At 33.6% G+C, this 23,321-nt stretch overlaps 3 protein-coding genes across 3 annotated transcripts; 1 reads left to right on the top strand and 2 right to left on the bottom strand.

Moving 5' to 3' along the window:
- Positions 1–406: 406 nt before the first annotated feature.
- On the top strand, positions 407–1,426 carry LOC132757876 (galectin-9-like; the record flags this gene model as incomplete). The annotated part of the gene is given in 2 exon segments (XM_060749368.1): positions 407–599; positions 1,044–1,426. Coding segments are annotated over 2 exon segments (313 nt in total), but the record flags the coding sequence as incomplete, so codon positions are not given.
- A 3,097-nt stretch (positions 1,427–4,523) lies between these two features.
- Positions 4,524–7,246, bottom strand: LOC132757909 (uncharacterized). Its single transcript, XM_060749408.1, has 3 exons — positions 7,124–7,246; positions 6,449–6,747; positions 4,524–6,140 (listed from the first exon to the last, which is right to left on the bottom strand). Exons 2-3 carry the CDS (start codon positions 6,587–6,589, stop codon positions 5,559–5,561), a joined length of 723 nt encoding a protein of 240 aa, XP_060605391.1. The 5' UTR covers positions 6,590–6,747; positions 7,124–7,246; the 3' UTR covers positions 4,524–5,558.
- Positions 7,247–12,873: 5,627 nt separating this feature from the next.
- On the bottom strand, positions 12,874–15,072 carry LOC132757900 (uncharacterized). The gene has a single exon (XM_060749398.1). It carries the CDS (start codon positions 14,903–14,905, stop codon positions 13,217–13,219), a length of 1,689 nt encoding a protein of 562 aa, XP_060605381.1. The 5' UTR covers positions 14,906–15,072; the 3' UTR covers positions 12,874–13,216.
- Between the last annotated feature and the right edge of the window lie 8,249 nt (positions 15,073–23,321).

Here is a 23,321-nt window from a genome sequence, read left to right as displayed (position 1 = left end):
TATTAACATATTTCTTTTCAGCATAAATGTATATTTATAACACAGGGAAAAAACATTTCGTCAACCGTTGATGCATAAATTGTATAAACCAACATGTATAGTTTAAATATGGCTGACAATGGATGGAATCAACAGTGATGAAAATCTAATCCGCGTTGCAACCAATATAGAAGTGTTTTTGCAACTGTTAGTTTGGTGATAATATAAAAGTATACTTGTTCACTGCATAATTCATTGACTATAATGGCGGTTGTTATGTAATTTATACGGGCTTGTATATGAATAAGGTAGTTTGGTTGTTGCTTAACATATTTGTGTTCTTAACACTTAAAATTATTAACGAGTGAGAAAGTTACAAATTATTTGAGAAATCTCATTACAGATTTATGGTTTACCTTCAGCATAGCAGCCAATATGAGCCCAACTATATCGGAATGTGCTTTGATGTCAGGTTTAATTACGGCAAAGACAAAAACGTTGTTGTAAGGAATCACAAACAAGGAAATTGGGGCCAAGAAGAGAGACACTTGCCTTATTTTCCTTTCAGGCCAAATCAAAGCTTTGAGATAATGATTTTGGTTGAGCCGCATTGCTACAAGGTATATTTAAACAAACACACATTTAAGCAGAATATGAACATATCTGTGCGGAACAGAGGAATAAAAGTTATATGAACTGGGCTGATTTGATGCAATCAATTGGTCACTCTTGTCAAAATCTGCTTGCCTAAAGTTCAGATATTTGCTGTATACCATACTCGAACAAGCCTTTATAATGTTACACAAAACATACCCCTTTGCTTAAAAAATGGCTCTACCATTTGAAAATGTGTGCCACATTTCCAATAAACCAAATGTTAACAGGCTTTAATAATATAAATGAAGATTTTTATTTTACCACAAGTTATAACCAATTTTTTTAACCGATGAAATAAATTACAAGTTTCCTTCAATACCAACTCATCTTATTTCTACCAACATCTTAATATCATTGATGACGTTTGTTTGATTTTTTTTTCTGACTAAATTTAATAATGGTTTCAGTATGCAGTGAACAGTCAACATTTACTCGAGTTCAATCATCGAATAGCTCAAATGAACCTGATCGACACTATTCGCATTAACGGTGACGTGAGGCTTACCCAGGTCCTATTCCAGAGTTAAGAGTGATCTATTCCACATCAGGATTATCTGTGACACTTTGCGATACATTTCTGTTTTATAATGCGTTTCATTAGCTTATTGTTTAGAATATGAGTTTTTTTTATACATTCATAGATACTTGGTTTAATTTTATATCATCGATTAGATTTTGGAATAAACATTCAAAATATTTACAGTTTTCTCCGATGCATTACACTGAATAATTACAGGGCAACAAAAACAAATTTTGATTTTTCAACTTATTCTCTTCGTTGAATGATATATATTCTATTTTTAGTTCTCTTGTCAAATTATAAAGTATCTGTCATTATTTCCAGGAATCTGTGTCAGTTAACAATAAATCATATTTCGCAAGTTGTCAGTATTACTTTTTCGTCTTACACATCCTCACCGTTGATTCAAAAAGATGTAAAGTGCCTTATTCTTGATTGCCCGCCCGCGTCTGAAATAGTGTTAACAGTCAAAAGAAAATTGAACAGTCCAGTAAAGAAAAGGGTAATGATGAGGTACATGTATCATTGTAAACATCAATAGTCTAAATACTAATAGTATGCCTTTAAAAGAAGCTTCCGACTATACTGTAAGATGGACATTTCAATTTTAAAAAAGTTTGCTATTTGTAGAGCTGGGAAAATGGCAGATTGTCAATTAGTTGAATGCAATGAGCATTTTCTAAATTGTTATTATATTATATCATATGTTTATTATATGATCTAAATATAGCTGCAACCTCATTGGTCCAAACAGTAGTCAACATAACGTTTTATAGAATTATATTCACTGGATGTAGTATCATATTCACTGGCTGAATTGGATTTTGCCAGTCTAAAGCCCCGTTTACACAGTCCCGGTTTGGCGTCTCGGTTTGCCACAGTTTAGTTCACCGGGATTAGCCGTGGTAAACCGGCGTAGGGCGGTAGCGATTCCGTGAAGAACCGGGACAAACCTTGGTGGACTGGGAGATCGCCACGGTTGTATTAAAATGCTTTTTACAACCGGGGCTCACCGGCACGCACCGAGAAGGAAGCTCAGATCCGTGTTCTATCGGTTTGGCACCGGGAATCGCCGGGGAACCACCTATCTATGCCGCACCTATACCGTGACAAACCGTAGTAAACTGGGATACGTGTTAATTAATGTCAAAACACGACATGGCCCGGTGAATACACGATTTCGCAACGGTAAAAACAGGCAGAGTTGCGGTAAAGCCAGGGTATATTGCGGTTATTGGCGACAACGCTCCGTTGAACCCGGTATTGTCCCGGATATTACCGGCAAGCCCCGGTAATACAATGGTGATAGGCGGTTGCGTCACGACCTCGTGCCGAGAACAGACAATTTAAAGAACAGGTATATATACACTTGAAGTGCTACTTTGGATAATTTTGTTAAGTGAAGGCGAAGAAGGGTCATTTCTTGCTATTTCTTCTGTCATCTGCCGGTGAATATCACATCATATTCAATGGCACACTCGTCAATAATTGTATAATATAACACGCATTTTATAAATGGACAAAACAGAATAATTGACTTTAAATGCAAGTTACTTTCAAACAATGTCCAGAAATCCTTGTAACGGTGTCCATCCTAAAACAAACTATTCAAGTCATTTTTATCTGGTCAATGCCAGTCATTCCTGAAGTACAAAATGCACAGTACATACAAACATTTTTTGAAGCGACAGTACTATAGTTTGATGCCAATCGAAATGTTGAAGGTTTGTGCAGCAGGTAAAACCATCGTTTTTGTACTTCTCAGTACAATAAACTTCATTTTTTACACATGCTGTAAAATGTAAAAGTATTTAACGCTTTGAAAATTACAAAACGGTACCCTTATATTATTCTTAATATTTCAACTTGCAAATGCAATAAAAGTGTTCATCATTGAAAAAGTAAGCTATAATATAGTTTTAATTAATCAGCGCCAAACCTAATATTCAGCAAGAATACGTGCTTCACTATTTCATTGTTTGTGGCGATATTGATTAACCTATGCAACCACACTTCCGTAACGTAAATGATTACGCCGTGGCAGTGCTAAGGGTGTCACCCCGGTACGGAATTAGACCGAGCCCGTTGTAGTCTAGAAAGCACGTGGCCAATTTCAAGTCCTGATCATCCTTGGTAAGACTGATTACACTTTAAGGATATTTTCTGTAAATGTGTACATGAAGTTTCATTTCTGCGTACTTTATATGTTGTTTTTGTGTATTTGCAGGATTTCATTTCTTGGTGGAAGGTTTCAGAAAGTACTATGCGTCAGAATACACCCCGGTTGTTATTTGATTTATTTTATAGTGCTTACACAAATTAAAAGCTGCAGAAAAAGTTCAAGGGCTAATGTATTATTTTTGTGCTACATTTAGTTGGATAGTATTGTTGTTGACAGTTATAGCCACCAAATGCCTGTACGGGATATGTCGTGTCCAGAATTTAGTCTTAGATGTAATGGATTTACTATAGGATATATAGTACGAAAAGTCAGTGGGCCGTCTCCTAAGATATTATATTTTACCCAGCAATACATATGGTAGCCAGGTTGTCATTCCCACGAATGATCTTGAGAATCAAGTATCTTCCTTGCATTTTTTTCAATGATGTTTAAGCAATTAATGTCTTTAGCATGCATATGAGATAATTCATTTCTTTCGATTTTATTTACTATAAGATGTATTGGTCCGTGTTACTCGTTTTGATCATATATTGGACAGATGATAAGGCACACATGTTGCACCTTTCCTCTTTTATTAACACATGCCTGCATTACGGATATATACAGTAAACAAATACATAATCTGACCGGCCATCAGGTTCTAGCCATCGCAACAAAGCACTGAACATTTCAATATATGTAAAATATTTTGGTATTTATACTGGTATGTGAAGAAAAGGGTCAATAGACTATATGTGAGTATACAATTTAACCAGAAAGTTTTTTTAAGTGTTTAAAATATCCAAGGTTGCTGTGGACATTTCTAAATTATCATGCGCTATATACAACTGACCATAATCTGCTAAGTTTGTGTAATTGGTTACGCTACTTTGAATTTGGAACAGTCTATCTTAACAATTATCAATCATGAAAATATAAAACTGAGCCATCAATAGTATTTGGTCAATTAGACTGTACGGATGTGCAGGCTGATCTTTGCCTGCCATCGTGACAAAGGCTAATCACTTTTGATACCAGCATGTTCCAAATATATGTTTGTTATAACAAACAAATAATCACTACTTGGCCTTGGAAACAATTACATCAATGACACATGCATTTCCTACATAAATTATCACTCGTAAAATACATGCAAAGTAATAAATCTATAAGCCAACGTTTTTAATTTTTGATTATTTATTATAATAAAATAATATTTGATATACACTGTACACGTATAAGAGGAGATAGATGCGTATATTAGTGTTATATAAAACAATAAATCATGTTCAAAAATGAGACAGACAGTGTATCCATGTTAGCTAAGATACCATGGGTTTCAACTTTGAAAAAATATCACTTCCTTTAACAACTACAAAAAGAATCGTTAAATAAATAAGTCTTTTTCCAAATGTAAAATTTTAGTTTTTCATAACATCATGTACCTTTCCTAATTTCAGATTAGCACACATTTTGCCTAACAGTTATAAGCACTTGATATTAAAGTGACAAAAGAGTGAATGACAAAACCATGTCAAGGTATATAATCTTTCTTTGTCTGTATTCTTATGACTATTACAAATAACAAAGGTTGTACTGAATATATTAAGGTAGATGTGATTAATAGTGATGCTTAACATTAATAATATTTTTATATTTATCTATTAAAAATAATTCAGTTGCAAAAAAAATGTGCACTTCTTGGCTTGGAATTTCTGTAAATACGTGCATACATTAGCAAACTGGCAAATTAAGTATCAACATTTGAGGAAATGCTTGACCATGCAATGGTCTAATTTGTTTTGAAACGATAATATTGGTTTTGTGTGAATAGCTTAATTATGAAAAGTAAAAGTTGCAATATTGTGCAGCTTTGTTGTGTCTCGTAACATGACCTTTAATCAGCACCTGTTGCCTTCATCTCATCTACGGATCAACAAAAGTGTTCGGGACTGCATGTCACTGACGTAACACCATATGGATTTAGGTTATAAATGATGTTACGTTAAAATTGTCAAGTTTCTAAAATAATAACAAAGATTTATAAAAGGCATTATCTTGCTATCCTCAGCTATACACACGTTAAAACGTTCTGCAAATTATCAATTTCAATAAAATATTACCTATCTACAAAACATTCTACAACGTTTAATACTAAACATATCATTAGTGTACACAAATTTTCTGTAACAGAATGCAAACTTTCTTTTCCAACTCGGTACAGGAAATTTGTCTGTCTGGCTAGCATTGTTTAGGAAATGTAATTGCATCATACTCGTTTTTCTGTATCAACTTATTAATGAAGAAGGCTGAGTGCAGTAACCAGGATATTACCTTGGCAATGATGGCTGCTCCGCCTGACAGAGTGGTTATAACGATGAAACATAACGCTTGGCAAACAATAATGATGATACTGAACCAAGACAGACTTTGGACTAAGATTTTGAAAACCCTGATGACTGGTCCTGCCAAAACAGCAAACATGTCGATTAATATTGTAACTATATCCATTGCAACCAAAAAAACATCGCGTGTTTCCGCATCAGCAATCAATTTCTTAACGTCAGCTATAACTCTGTCCGCTGCAACGAATGAGTCGGAAATATACTTTATCGCTTCGCCAATAACTTTATCCGAAAATTTCACGGTGACACCGACAAACTTCAGGGCTAGCATTAAGACTTCAACAATGATTCTAGCAACAAGCAACTTGTCATATTCGGCATAGTTTGTCTCATCTAGCTTCACGAGGGAGGGAAGAAATGGGAGCTTGGATCCTGTGATCGATTCGAATAGAAGATTTATAGACCCATCTTTCTCTCGCTGTAAAAATGAAACAAGGGTCGTGTGATTATTTTTTTCATAGAATGAAATGTACCCTGGTAAAGACAAAGGTTTTCTTTAACAATACAGTTTTTGAAGAATAACCTATTGTACTCAACGGATATATAGAAAAAAATAATAAAGACTAGTATAAAACAAGGATTATACGCTAGGAGCATTACCGCATGTTGATACGTGACCTAAATAGTTTTGTTTTAATTTGCTACAGAAAGCAAATGAAATACATGATACAGGATTGATGACTGTACTACGAATTATTGTCACAATAGCAAGAACTAACATCTTACCTGGATATCAACTTTGAAACTATGACAATCAAAGACTGTTCTAATCAATTCTTGTCTTTCTGGGGACAGGTGTGCAAGCGCTTCGTCCAGTGTGTTTGCATGTTTCAGCATGTGAACATATTCGTCGTATGTTTCCTTCATTTTAGTCTCGCAGTTTTTTCTTCTTCTGGGTCTTCTTCGAGTTTGTCATAATCTTCTGTGTCATCTTTTTTCAACGTGTCAAAGACCGTTTTCATAACTTTCTTGAAATCAAAGTCCTCTTTGAACTCCATGGTACGTTACTCAATTGTAAATTCGTACTGAAAAGCAAGATGTAAGTAACAACGCTTCGAAGTCATGGATCTATGGTAATCATGAAACTGAGATGTATTGAGTATCATTTAAATAGAAAAACATGCATAAAATAAATCTCATATTTTCTTACTTGCAGAAAATATACTTAACATCAATTCTGAATTTTAAATTTAAGTAAATTTTAAAAACCCATAAACTTAAATAAATATAATGGTTTAAATTATCAAAACAACATCATAATTACTGGAGAAATATGTCTGCGTTCTCTTAGAAATTGATATGTCGTAAAATAAAATTTACTTAATATATAAAACATAAATTTTCATTTTACTTACTTTTAAAATGATTGTTTTCTCAAAAAAAAGAGTTTTTACTACTTACATGGTCGTCGAGCTGCAAGACAGAGCGTATGTATGAAGTGACAATATACGTACTTATATAACATCATGCACGTGGGTCGTTACAAAAGTTGTTTTACGTTGGCTGTTCCAAAATTTATTATAGAAAAGCTGTACTTACATATAACGATATATTTTCCAGTCAAAACTTATCATGCAGGTAGAACTAGATCATATCTCTACTTTACCATTAAATATGAATTTGTTTCCTAAATTTTGTTGGCATCCGGACAATTTTGGACCTTAAAAAAGTTCCAAGATCAAATCTCAAGGTCAGTGAAATGTCGAATACTGATCTAACTATTCTTGTAACCCTTAAATGCTTGTCATCAATCATGTCCCTGTCTGACATTATGTGTTTACCAGGTTACAGTCACAACTATTTTAACTGTACATTCAACTCACATTTCAATTTTAAAACTTATTGACTTCTATTCACCCCTCTCTCTGTAGCTATAATTTTGTGATGATTATGAAAATTAGAGAAAACTTTAACATTAAAACCGTATTGTATGAGGCCCATGTGCATTCATATAGTCGTATGAAAAAAAACGGATGTCAGGGGCGTACCTCGGCTTATAATGAGTGTACGCCGAGTGCCGGTTTTTTTGTCTGAGAGGATCTTATATATCAAATATAGCTATGTGCTATAACTAAGGATTTATGGGATATTTAAGCTAATTGTACTACTATTGTCTTTATCTATAGTTATGAAAATAACATCAAGTACATCAATGATTATATTGAATGTAAGAGAAATAGCACGAAGTCTAACGTGTACACTGTTTTAAATATATCAAAGTTATTTGTTTTAGAAAAACAAAACATAGTCAGGTATCTCTCTTGTAAAAAAGATTGGTTTTATATCCTTTTGTAACAAGTTTAGTTTTTTCTTTGTTATTTTTCTTTTGTTTCACCATAACTTAAAGTGAGATAAAAGCTTTAAAATGACCTGTATGACTGTGTGTCACGAGATTGTATCGTATTCACAGCTAAAATATAGTATCGCACGATCAATTAGCTTCTCCTTAAAATATTTTAAATGCGTATTATGTCAATGTTGTAGACAATAAATATTGTCTTTAACATTTTTGTTCTCAACTCTAGTCTTTCAATTTGCATTTGAAATATTTAAGTTATTTCATTACGAAGTTAAATGCCTCACGCACATAAAGCATGTTGGTATAAACAGACTCGCCAATTTGTTATCTAAAGTCTTGCAGCTCGACGACCATGTAAGTAGTAAAAACTTTTTTTTTGAGAAAGCAATCATTTTAAAAGTAAGTAAAATGAAAATTTATGTTTTATATATTAAGTAAATTTTATTTTACGACATATCAATTTCTAAGAGAACGCAGACATATTTCTCCAGTAATTATGATCAATACTGATCTTCATGAAATATTTTGGCTCATCTGGAGACGTGCAGCTAATTCACCCTGCCAACAATTTAACATTAACTTTTAATCACAAGGTCGTTGATAAATATTATAAATCGTTGAATTGTGATCAAATTATGGTCATTTTTTAGTTAAATGTCTGTTTGTAATAGAGAAACAGAATCTCTCACATGCGTCGTTTAAACTATTTCACAAGCATAACATGTCTAAGCCTTGGCCCATGCGAACTATTTTGGCAAGAGAGACAAGGCAATCTTTATGTTTAAGATGGGAACTGTTTTAGTTAAGTTTAAGACAATGATTTTCAAAAGATAGGTTTATGTGGTCGGAGTCCGACATGCCCATCGAGCGAGACTTCTATATCTTTTCAGACTAAAGTTTTGTCATATGATAATGATCATTCTACGAACTTGTATAATCAACTGTTGTATTAAAGCAAGCCCACGGTTTGAAGCGGAAATTCCTTTGTTTAAACAGGTCTATCCGAAAAATATAAACCTGTCGCAAACAATAGAGGAGGTTTGTAAGTGCGTTTAAAGTCAGCAGAATATCATATTTCAATTTATATTTTTCCTTGTCGCATGCATATATTTTTCACGGTTTTGCAGCGAGGTGGCCACACCTAAAAATACACACACACCATTCCTAGTGCGGGTTATTTGGCCTCTAAATGTCCATCGTTGTATGGTGGCTGATTTGTGCCATGTTGAATGAGAATGTTTTCGTGGCGTAAATAAAAATAAAAGAAAACATAAAACTACTTTTACGAAAATTGCAATTTTGGCTTGTTTTTGCCTGGCGATCTTTCGCCCAAAAGGTAGCCCTACTACAAATCAAACTCAATCGCGTTTTGGCGTAGCGATCCTTTGCCCCACTACGCGAAAATGTTCAACAAAGTACACGTATATAATATACTTGAAAATGGTGGAATGGTAATCTAAACTTCAAGCTTTTTCTATGTGATACATATTTAATTTTTCTTTGAATAATACTACATTTATTTTCCCTTTATGTCAATTACTTCTGTATTTTTTAGATAGACGCGGTTATTATTGAAAATGTATCCATTTTGATTTTATTGGTATCAGTGCTAATGGTCCTCTTATACCACATACGCAATTTCAATGCAACCGAAAGCTCTAGTATTTGCGCATATTACACGATGGTTTCCGGTTGAATCATGCCGCGTTTAATCCTATTTTTGTGTCTCCTGCTACATAATAGCTGCAACTTGCAAGTGGCTACCATGAGTCAATATGTGAGCGGCAAAATCAATTAGTTGTGTTTAAATCAGATTTATGCTGTTTGAAAATTAAACAATTTGTATCTTGTAATATAAAGAGATTGAAGTACATGAAGTAAGCGAGCGTTCCTTTTAGTCTACAATCTAAAAGAGAATTAGATAAGAATGATTTCAATGGATGATTATTTTTCATAATTGTGTTTTAACAGATGTTATCCGAAACCCGGCAGATGTTGGTTTTCCCCCATTATATTATATTATATTAATGTGTAACCGTAGAATTTTGTTTGAAACCGGAAGTTCGAACCCAGTAAAACTGAGCAAAACCCACTTTTGATGAGGTCCGGTTTATTAACACCAGCATTGTTATGATCATGTGGTGACATTTCTAGATTTATTCGTGAAGATCTTATATTTATCGTGCCGTTTTCAAAACCAACAACTTTTTACATTAGACTAGATGGATAGCTTTTTATAATGAAAAGGTTCGAAGTCTCTTGTGGGATTTGAACATACAGCAATGAAGGGCAAGTAAATGAAAGCCATCTACCTGAACCATTCCGTCATAAAAAGGCCTCTATTTTGCTCCGTTTACATTTCTTGACAAAAGGATTTTTTCAGACTGTACAGAATGACATCAGAAGTCGACTCTAAAAATCCCTCAGGCAAGGTTTTATACTATCAAACGTTCCACAACTCGATATATATATAGGTCAGTCGATATGACCATATTGATTATCTCCCCCAAAAAAAAGCAAAATATGTAAAGTTCGCTATCAGTTACCAAAATTGTTTGAACAATACACATTTATATACAAATTTGTTCCATTTTATAAGACATCTGCAGTTTATTATGTTAAGAAATTATATTGTATGTCAGTATATTGTTTAAGCTATAGTACGGCGAATGTTACATAACTCGATATACAGGTTGAGTGATAAGACATAGCAATTATCTCCCATGCTGTGTGCAGTATAAAAATGTATGTAAAATTCACACTTCGTTATCAACATGATTTAAACTCAATATGCAATTGAGAAAGATTTTAATCTGTCAAGTTATCTTCTTAACTAGTGATAGATCTAATATTATATGTAAAGTCAGTTCAATTGGATTTTTATTACACTTTATTATTCTTTTTAAATCTTATGTTGCATATATACTTTTGACACATACGACGAAAATGTGAATTATTATAAACATGTACATCATGTAATAGGTGAATATATGTTTTCATTTCCTATGTAAAATGTGCTAATGTAATGCATGTATGAAGTCATGTCAATTTAATATTGATGCACGTTTGCCATATTATATATTTTGCATATTGTACCACATGGGTCTATGACCTTCTGGGAAAAGATAAATAAACTTGTAAACATGTTTATTTTCATGAAAATTTTGGAAATGTACTTAAAAGTGATATATTGTGAGGTGAACAAATAAAGAAATTTACAATCTGCAATTGGCACTAACAATCCACGAAAATTACCAAAAAGTGGTCAACATATGCAAAAACAGCCCTTACTGCGTTAGTACGCAGTAGAATTATGGTGAAAAAAGCAACTTTTAGATGCCAACAAAAACAGTTCAGTAAAAAGGGCGGCAAAATCTCTGTATCAGAAAATGTTTACAATAAATGCCTCGTGACGACATAGTACCATCGCTCTTTAAAACACGCGATTCATCTCGCACCCCTGTGCCAGATGAAACTTCCAGTAAGAGAAAAACAAATAGATCTACAGACTTAATAGAGATAAACCTTTTGAAATCTAAATACTATTCATTTTAAATATGTGCCGCTTTTAAGCGTCAAGTTGGAGATGCATGCAAACAAGACAACTTTACCAACACTCCAAAAAAGTGCAAAACTACCCGCCGTAGTTACGAACTTTTAGTTCTTCCTCCTGCGGTCAACCTATTTCTAGAGTAAGTACCATATCCTTGATGTAACTGTCATAAAGATTTCCATCGATACGATTGCTCATGATTTTCAAACGCAGCGACATCGCTAAACTTCATTCATACTAGTACCATTTTGATAAAGGGAGTAGCGCTACACTGTCGCTAGAAAAAAAATTCTTAATGTGATATTTTTTTCAGTTATATAACTGTTAAATGATAAGATATGTCTTTAAAGATTAATTAAGAGTCGTTTTCCAATTCTTTTCCAAACTTTTACAACATTAAATTTCAGGCCGCCAGGCCGCCAACTTCACAAAATAATTAAATAAAAAAAGTTTTCTCAAAGTGATTTTTTTTTCTTTTTATATATCCTTTAAATAACATGAATTGTCTTTAGAACTTCATTAAATGCCGTTTTATTGTTGAAATAACATTTCTACAACATTAAAATCTTTGGCCGCTGGGCCGCCAGGCCGCCAACTTCGCAAAAATGATAGAATAAAAAATCTCTCAAAAGTGATTTTTTTTTCTTTTTATATACCTTTACATTTCAAGAATAGTCTTAAGAACTTCATTATGTCCCGTTTTTATCATATTTATAAAATTTCTACAACTGTAATATTTCCGGCTTTTTAAATAAAAAAGTTCTCAAAGTGATTTTTTTCTTTTTATATATCCTTTATATAACGTAAAATAACAAGGATTGTCCTTAGAACATCATTAATTGCCTTTTTTATTGTTTTTATAACATTACAACCACCAACTTCAGGTCGCCAGGCCGCTAGGCCGTAAGGCCGCCAACTTCACGCCGCCAGGCCGCCAACTTCACGCCGCTAGGCCAGTGGGCCGCTAGGCCGCCAACTTAACACATCTTATCTTTTATTTATTTGACAAGTGTTGGTTGAACTTTGTGGGTTCTTTTTACGTGATTTAGAAGAACATACATTCGTCATTCGACTGTTTTATGATAAAAATATTTCTAGTTATTCACATAATTGTTTGTAATACGAAACTAATTACATGAAATGCAGATAGGAAGATAATAAAATTGAAAATTAAGTGTTTGTTTTACTTTTTTTAATGAGCACATACTTAAGTTATTTAATGATTAAAAACGTGTGGAAGTGTACGTTTGGCGCAGGGTTCGCTCACATACTTGGGAATATCATCAATATCAACAGTCACTTATTATATTATTTATTGTAATCACTCTTTACCTTGGTCATCCCCTGAATTTACTTATAATAAAAGCATATATTAAACATATATTTCTTGTATCATTATTCTTGAAACATTTATAAATCAACATTATAACGAATGTTAGCCTTCATGGTATATGGATGAGACCTTAAATATATAAATCATAACACAGAAATAGTTCTTAAATACATATGTTACACGCATACACATTGTGAGACTATCTAAAGTATTCTACATAAAGAAAAAATACAAAAAAACTCAAAATGACCGACGGAATACTTATTACATTGTTTATTATAAAAAAAACACTTTTTATATGACAACACATTACTTGTAGTCAAACATTTTTATGAAATTGCAGTCTGCTGATGTTTCATGTTCACTGATAAACAACTTGCGTTGTTCTTCAGAAATCAGGATAGAGCATGGTATTAATACATTATGCAGGTAGAAAGGCAGTACTTTCCTTGTTTCAGGTACAATCAGTCCGGCTTTATCGCTATTACCTCGATAACAAACAACAGCACATCCACAGTTGGTAACAGTTATGCCTGCAGGTTTTCCCATCTTTACACTTTTATTTGTAGCTTGCAGCTTTCCTTTGAGGTTAAATTCATACACGGCTTCGTTATCCAAGTCAGACACTAGCATACTCTTATTATTGTTACTCAGGGATATATATCGTGGAAAGTTCAGTAGATTTTTATCCACGAGATTCAGGAGAATTTGACCGTTCGTGTCCATCACTTGAACAGAGGGAGGTTCAATAAAAGTAACAGCCATTATACCATTGCGATGATCTATTCCCACGCATCCATGTCGAACAGATATTTTATGACTTTTAGTCAATCCACTTTGTGTTGTCAGGAACAAGATTTTGCCTTTATCTGGTAAAGTGGCTGCAGCTGACGAGGGGGTAATTTTTGTGACTCCAGCGGGAAAAGTTGACAACTGCAATGTTGATGTGATTTTGCCTTTTCTATGATTTAAAACTTTCAATGAGTTGTTGTGAACATCTGCACACAGAATTTCATCTTCAGATATGGCTGCCATACCCGTTATTAAACAGTCTCTGTCATGTTTCGCTTTAATGCTTAGTTTCTGTACAAAGCATGTCCTCGTGCCAATAATAGTTCCATTGCATTGTCCCGCAAATCTCTTCACTTGTGTGTTAAGATGGCCAAGGCATACGTTGCATGTTTTCAAATTGTTGATACATTCAGAGGGTACGAATTTGAATGTGTTTATTTTACTTTTAGATGAAATTTCATCATTCATTTCTTGGCACTTATGAAGTCTTTCTTTAACAATTTTAGATGCCACAAACAAAGAATTGACCTTGTCTTTACACTTATCTAGTTTATTTTGAAATTCTTCAATGTCACCAGCCAATGTCTTGCATTTTTCCGGAAGCTTCCGCAGTGTTGACAAATTGCTAGCACTCATCTCATCAACCTTTTGTAACAGGTCTGCTTCCATTTTGTTCAGGTAGTCTTCAATTTCTTTACGGAATCTGTTAATTTCTCTAATAGCATTGGTTTTTATTTCTTCAGCTGTTTTCAGACAGCTTTTTATTTCTTTTTCGCACGATGCAATATTCTTTCGGATATTATCAATTCTGTATTTGATTCCAAAAAGATCGTCGCTGTTGTCATAGTTACTTGAAACATCTGAAACAAACTTTACATTGCAAGAGGTATGATTAGATACCATACAATCTCCACAACCAACGCTGTCGTGCTCCCGACAATAAAACTTTACTATTTCGTTTTTATGAACATCACAGAGCTCAGTGCATGGATCGCTTTCAGTCTGATTTGTCGGCATTTCTTCTTTGGATTTAATTATGTGACTTTTTGTGCTGGCCAACTTCCGGTGTGCCGTAATGCATGATGAGCATATAAATTCATTACAAGTCTCACAATAACCCTCCGCGTGTACTGTTTCATCATCACGCTGACATGGACGACAAAATATAGCAGGCCTGAAAGACTCTTTACGCCCAGCAACTTCCATTCCTATTGTCTATTTTATTTATCTATTCACCTGTTTTTTATTGTCTCAGCAGTATCATTAGAGTAAACACATCCATATAAATTCAGAGTAGTTAAGAATTTTTTGTTTAGCAAATATGTGATTTAATTACGTATCCACGTCTTCAAACAGTGAGAAGCGAAGAATGCCGTTCAGCTAAGATAAGATATTACTAAATATGTATGTGGATTTAACCACAAACATTGACAAGTGCTTTTTGTTAGCAAATGGGCTGTGATGAAATTCTTTTTGTAATCCTCTTGAGCAAAATTTCAAGGAATATTCAAACGACACTGAGCATATTGTTCTGCAACAGAAAAAACTTCCAGGGCTTACTTACATGTACTTATAATTAAACAATTGTTGCATGTATTCTTTTGATTGTTATTTTATTTCCAGTGTCAAGATGTTTTACATGTTATTTGTCGTGACTGATAGTCTGATACGAAAATAAATTAGAAAACACACTTTAATGTAAATATAACAAGGAAGATAACATATCACATGGATATCATTGTTTTATATAAGGGACCCTCAAAACTAAGAGACAATTGAGCCGCCTCATGACAAAACCAACATAATGGGTTTGCGACCAGCATGGGTCCAGACCAGCCTGCGCATCCGCGCAGTCTGATCAGATCCATGCTGTTCGCTTACCGACTCAATTACAAGTTATAGAAACTGTAAGCGAACAGCATCAGACTGGATCCTGGTCTGGATCCATGCTGGTCGCAAACCCATTATGTTGGTTTTGTCATGACGCGGCTCAATTATTAAGTGTAGTGAATGTGTGCCTCAGACGATTGAAGTTGTTGAAATCCCCTCCTGTTTTATATACAACGAAAACTATGTTAGAAATCTCATGCCATGGCTCAAATAGATTTTTTCTTCTTAAGCAAATGGCAAACATGAATTTTATAATGTTTCAAAAATGGTTTTAGAGAATTTTAGATACGTGTTACGTGAAGAAAAAGACATAAATGTGAAATAATTTGTCATAAAAGTAACAAAATGTAAACAAGCATAATGGGCCTTTCTCATTTAATCATGTCATATTTTTCATAATAGGAAATAAATAGAAAGTAAATATCAGCGTTGAATTAGACTTCAGCAATGAAACCAAGCGCATAAATGACTAAATTGTGTGTGTGGTTTTTTTTTCTGGAAAATCCTTATATTTGAAAAGGCGTACATGTACTTCTTCTTAAAAATCTTGAAAAAAAAAAACAACAACAAAAAAAAGACAAAAAAAAACAATAAGGAAAAAATAAATTGTTCACAAATTAAAGAAGTGAAAGATATTATTTTACAAGTGGTTATCCAAAATAATAATAGAAAAAACCTTAAGATGTAAATTGAATAAAAATATGTTGCGGAAATATAAACAGTTAACAAAACTAATTTTTAGAGGTGTTAAATTCTGTACCACAAAACACAATGATCTTTCTGATGAGTCTGTAGATGTTTCGAGGTGTTTAAATGATGAGCTATGTACAAGCCCAATACCGTGAGCGTTAAATATTAGATAAAATATACGAATTGGCTCATATCAACAAACTGATAGCTATCGCGTGCGCACGTACCAGCTATCGCGTGCGCACGTACCAGCCATCGCGTGCGCACGTACCAGCTATCGCGTGCGCACGTACCAGCCATCGCGTGCGCACGTACCAGCTATCGCGTGCGCACGTACCAGCTATCGCGTGCTGCGCACGTACCAGCTATCGCGTGCTGCGCACGTACCAGCTATCGCATGCGCACATACCAGCTATCGCATGCGCACGTACCAGCTATCACGTGCGCACGTAGTAAATCAAAGAATTCCTTTGCATCCTTTATGCCACTTTTGTGATTCTAATAAGACTTTTAAATATTTTTACTACGGTAAGGTCCATAATTTGTATAATTCTGTAGAGGAAATTTAAGCGAAAACAGAGGAATTTATCTTTTCAAATATTCTTACTCCTGTCACCTCTCTATTCATTAAATGATCCTCATAGATCCTTATTTAAGAAACATTTCGAGCAAGTTTTTGTTCCTTGGACACTCGTTCCTAGTCAAAAATGTATCTTTTTGGACATTTGCCCCCCTTCACCATCCAGTGGAAATATAATAAAGATGGACACTTGCTTGCCCACCAAGTTTGAAAATTTGCTCAGTGTATATCTTAAGAGTACGTTTAATACACCGACACTTGGAGTGTGGAGCGCAAAACGCCTTTAACCCTTTCGCTGCCAGAGGGTTATTGTTTTATTGATCACCTATATTTGCCAAGAGGGTTTTCTAAGAAATTACTATATTATTAATAAATATAATTATTATTATTTGTTATTAGTATTATAATAATTATATATGTTTCCAAATCTGTGAGTATAATAATAATTATTGTCGATGGTATAATTTTCTTTATAATTATTATTATTTTTATTATTATTATTAATTTATTATTATTACTATTATTACTAGTATTATAGAAACGGCTTAAGCCGTCCATATGGCAAATACGCCGAAAATAACAGGGACGGCATAAGCCGTCCCTATGGCAGTGAAAAGGTTATATATATATATATAAACTTGATATAAGCCGTTTTGAAAAACATGGCAGGTACTGTTTCAAGTTTGTTTCTTTTGAGTGTTGGAGCACCACACTTAATACCGTATTCCGGTATATACCGGACAAGGCGCTTGAATGATTAAATGCTAAAATCCAACGGAATGAAATGAACTTTAAAAGGCCTAATTCATCTTTTCTCACCAATTTATGTATTATAATGAATGAAAAATGTAAGAATCGGCGAAAGAAACGATATTTGTCTATTTTGTGATCATGATTTCTGCAAGCGTCTAAAGGAACCTCTCCAGTCCTGTAATGAATTACATGTAAATCCGTATCTTTTTACCATAGGGACAAATGAAAAGCTTATGTATCGAACCACAGTTGAGTTTGGTCTTCAACGAAATGTATGGAAGTTAATTTTTACCAGACCGACTGTTGTAAAAGTTATTGTTCATTATAAACTGTCATAACATAAATACATGTTCTCAACAAAATATCTGTGTTTTTTTTTCCAGAGCTCATCTTGTGGGAGTAAAATCAATGCACGATTTATGTTTAGATAGTGTGCAATCGTAATCATTTCAGACGCAAGATTTCAAACAATACCTAATATTAATAAATATAAATTACATTCCACAGTAATTACATACATGCATACAGCCTGAGATATGTTTTGTGTGCGTTCTCTATGTAAAAACAGATGCTTGTTTGATATTATTATCTGTTAATCAGTGAATAAAAACTTATTTTATTGATTTCTTTTTAATTTATTTATTCTCTAAGTTTCTTTCAAGTTTACAGTATTTCTACCCATAAATTAATGATATACGGAACTCCGTACACTTCCGTATATCCATACATTTTTCGCAGTGTTTATTCCTTTTAAATATGTCATCATTAAAACTTCAAAGTAATCATCACAGAAAGTTAATTGTCATGCTTAAGTATCGATGGGTCGGTAAAATGTGTTGTCATTTAGTTTAATTCGCAACTATGTAATGTATCTTTCTGCTAAAAACGGCGAGGAATTCTACTTGAAAACAGGAGTAATTACAATATACAGAAAACTACATAGGAATACAACGACTATTCTGCTAGACAGTACTATATGTGATATTCTCTCTATTTTATTTACAAACGACATTTGTGGTTACATTTAAGCAACGCTTTTTGCCAAAAACTGTGTTTACTGTGTAGAATTTAAAATGGACAGTGTAAAGCACCAACTTGCTATCCTCATTGTGTCACAAAATCCACAAATTGAAAAAACATTACAATATCTACGACATTAATATCCTAATCGAGAATTTGTTTCCATTTTTAAGTGAACAACGAAATATGTTATTTTATTTATTTTCACAAAGTGAGAGGGTGAACTTTTGTGATCGCAATTCGTCCGTCGTTCGTCCGTCGTTCGTCCGTCGTTCGCCCGTAAAGTTTTGCTTTAAACGACATCTCCTCATATATCGCTGAGACAATTTCATCCAAACTTTTAAAACAGGAATGTTACTTTGAAAATTGTTCAAAGAATTAATTTCAATGCAGAACTCTGTTTGCCATGGCAACAGTAAGAAACAAAATCTTCTTATAAAACCCCCAAAGAGCTAGAGCTTAGATATTTGGCATGAAACATTTTCCAGTGAGTGTTTACCAAGTTTGTTCAAATAAAAGCCCTATGTATAAAATTGGCCCCGCCTCGGATGTCATTGATAATTTCCATATATGAATTTAGTTAAATCTTTAAAAAATACTCTTTTAAAAAACCGAAAAAGCTAAAGCTTAGATATTTAGCATGAAACATCTTTTAGTAGGTGTCTACCACGTTTGTTCAAATAAAAGCCCTGGCCCGGGGGTCATTGGTTTTCCTTATATATATGTAGTAGAAACTTAAAAAACCGCTTCTCGAATTTTATCCAAACTTAACAAGAATGTTTCTTGGGTAGTCATCTTTGAAATTGTTAAGAAATTGAATTCTATGCAGAACTCTGGTTGCCATGGCAACAGAAAGAAAAGTTTAAATATTCTTCTTTTAAAAAAAACCTAAAGCTAGAGCTTAGATATTTAGCATGAAACATCTTCTAGTGGATGTCTACCAAGTTTGTTCAAATAAAAGCCCTGGGGTCAAAATGGGCCCTGCACCAGGGGGTCATTGATTTTACTTTAAACGACATATCCTCATAAATCGTTGAGCCAATTTCATCCAAACTTTACAGCAATATTTCTCGTGTAGTCACCTTTGAAACTTGTTCAAATAATTGAATTCCATGCAGAACTCTGCTTGTCATGGCAACGGAAAGAAAAAACTTAAAAATAAATCTTCTTTTGAAAAACTCAATGACCTAGAGCTTGAAACATCTTCAAGTTGGCTTCTACTAAGTTTGTATAATAAAAGCCCTGGGGGTCATTGATTTCCTTATTTGTTTATAATTAAAACAAGAAAATGTTCTTTAAAAAAAGGGAGAGCTAGAACTTAGATCTTTAGCATGAAACATTTTCTAGTGGATGACTACCAAGTTTGTCGAAAAAAAAAAGCCCTGGGGTCAATATTTTTATAGCAGCCAGCAAACGTTACCTTTCCGTAGCAATGAATGAATCTAACATTGAATTTCATAGCAGGCACTGACTTCCAAAGGAACCATTTATTTTGTTAAGCAAACAGTGACATCTTATGTTATTTTCCCTTAGCAAAAGCAATCAGTAAAGTTTTTACACGTGCACATTTTCAGATACAAAAATGAACTTTGTGATATTAGTTTAAGATTAAGTTTTATTTCTGCGTTCAGTTATAGTTTACAATATAATTGGTTCCTCGTCATGGACATTTTTTTATTCAGGTGAGCGATATTAGGGCCATCATGGCCCTCTTGTTTGGATTTACATCGTTACACAACAGTATAAGTCATAGTGCGACTTTCCTGCTTTACTGGTGGGGGAAGACCTCAGGTACCCCACAATTCCAGGCATACTTGAGTAGAACTACCAACGTTCCGTAAACTAGTTTTATAACACGAAAAAGCGCCTTCTATGAAAAAGAATTGTTTAATAAAACGTAATTCTTTTATTTCTAAAATCTCTATGTTATTTTTCATCAAAATATAAAAAAAATATTTTTTTCCCAGATAACAGTATTTACGTTCTGTGTGGTAGTTGGTAGCTGGATATCCGAATAACCAGCCACCTAGTATCAGCTAGTTGGTTATTCGTAATTCACTATTTAACAGGTGATAGTTGGTAATTTGATCCACTATCACCAGCATGAAATGTTAGAACACATCATACATTTTTAAACAAAGAAAAAAGGAGGAGACCTAGTTGTTGCTTCGCGCGAATCCCCAACTACCTACCAAAAGATCGAATTACCAACTACCTTCTGATTGGTAGTTGGATATTCATACGAATAACCAACTGAGGCCCCTGCTCGACTAAGAGAGAATGTTTTTAAAACCTTTTGGGTTAAAAATTCTTTCAAATTTTGTAAATTTAACGGGTCCTTTTTTTGTAAAAATTAATTGTTTGTTTTTTAAGAAATACATGTTATATTCGAATAACCAACTACTTTCTAATTGGTAGTTAGGGATTCACCATATTATAGAAAGCACATATTTAGTTATATAACCATACTTTTGTTTCCGAAAAAGTACATTCTGTTTTCAGAGAAATATAATGCAACATCCGAATAATAAACTACCTTCTAGTGCGTAGTTATCTATTCAGGTGAAAAACCAACCGAGTCCCCTGGAGGACATAGGGAGACAGGGTGTTTCGATGTTGAAAACACACATCTTTCTGGTTAAATATCCGTTATATATCCGTTATATTTATTCTCTGTTTCGAGTGGAAAACATGCAGTATTCCAATTACCAACTGTTGTATTTTCAGGGTGTAAACATGACAATCTAATATAAACATGTGTGTACCATTTTATTCAGTAACAATCTATATTAACACCGTCTATGGGCTATGTCTAAATACATAACTTTCCTAGCATGATGACATACAATTAACTAGGATATTACATTCCTCCCAACTTAGTCAGAAAATTTGATATACATTAAATCTAAAATGAATATCATATTTATGAAATTAAATGTATAGAATAAAAAGATGATAATCAAAACATTTGAATGACTAGATCAAATCAATTACATGACTAGAATTTCAGTTCATAAATGTCTATGTAAACTATATATTTTTGTTGAACTATTACTTAAAGTTTGTCTACATGTTCATTGTTTCTTTTAAATAAGTAACTTAAGAAATGTTCATGTTATATCAACACATAAATTACTAAAGTTCTGTTGTTGTTCAAAGTTAAAGAAACACATATTTGTAATTGTATAATACTTGAACACTTGGTTATACATGACCTACACTTTTATAAGTCCTCATGAGGGATTATTATGCCCTTTTAACACCATGAGGAACAAACTTTATTTGACAAAATCTTTAAAATGACTAGGTTCTCTTCTTATTCTTGGTGATTTCTTTATTTCATCACTGTTGTTATTTTGTATGCCCGTTTTGCTTTTTTTCTGTTGTTGACATAAAGCTTGCTCTGTCTCCTCTTCGAAATTTTGGTTGTTATTTAAGGTTGAGCTAACCTTCTTAAAATTGGAAGAATTTCGGGTAATTTCTTGATTCTGGTTCTTCGCGGTAATCATATTTCCTTTTGTTTTTGTTATTTCATATGGCACGGGCATATATTTTGATGTTGTTTTGGTAATGTTTTCATTTTCAATTATAACTTTATCGCCAGGTTGTAACTCTTCCTCTCTGATGTTGTGTTTTTGCTCAAAATTGGATTTCATTTTCGCTTTTGCTCTAGCGTCATTTTGGCGTATTTGCTCATCAATTTTAGTTTCAGGTTTCGATGTCCCTATATCTGGAAGTCGTGTTCGTGGTTCTCGTTGGAATAACAGGCGGAAAGGAGTGTATCCAGTCGATGTATGTGGAGTACTTCTGTACTGACGCAAAAATCTAAACATTTCCTTTCTCCAGTTTTTTGCTTCAAGGTAGCATGTTTTCACAGATTTCATAAGTGGTTTATTGAAACTTTCAGCTTGTGAGTTGGCCCTTGGCCATCTTGGTGTAATTTTCTTGTGATTGAATCCGCAGTACCTTACAAATTTACGGAATGCATCAGAATTGAATGGACTTCCGTTGTCTGTTTTGATTGTCCTTGGAACACCCATTTCAGATAAAACCTTGTCGATTACTGGAATAACTTTGTTTGATGAGACCGATGGGACTATTTCAACGATTGGGTATCTTGAATATTCATCAGTTATGACCAATAAGTATTCCCCTGATGGTAGAGGTCCACAGAAATCTGCACTTAGATCTTGCCATGGTCCCACTGGTAGTTCTGACATATTTAGTGGTGAGTATTTCTTTTCATAAGTGTTTGCTTGACAAGCTAAGCAGTTTTTTTATTTTTTCTTCAATAAATTCATTCATTCTGGGAAACCAGATTTTTGACCTCACAAATGCTTTTGTTTTCGACATACCTTAATGTCCTTCATGACCTATCTCTATTGCCTTAGCATATAATGATGTGGGTAATACAATCTTACCGCTTTTCAGTAGAACATTTTCAGAGTGTACAGTTAATTCATCACGCACATTTCGTAACTGAGTTAAATCTTCAATACTGATGTCACAATCTTTTATTTGTTTCAGCTCATGCCACTTGCCGTTTCGTACATATTCTATGGCTTTTAACAAAGTTTTATCACCTGCTGTTTCTTGTTTAATTTCATCCAGTGGCATTGCACTGTCAGTGGAAGTTTCGGCAAGGAAGTTTACATACTGTTCAGCAACATTATCATGTTGTTCATTCAT

Source organism: Ruditapes philippinarum, unplaced genomic scaffold (assembly GCF_026571515.1).
Source record: "Ruditapes philippinarum isolate M1 unplaced genomic scaffold, ASM2657151v2 ctg9272_1_1_1_1, whole genome shotgun sequence".
Classification (NCBI taxonomy): Eukaryota; Metazoa; Mollusca; class Bivalvia; order Venerida; family Veneridae; genus Ruditapes; species Ruditapes philippinarum.
This window is presented reverse-complemented; position numbering and strand designations above follow the sequence as displayed.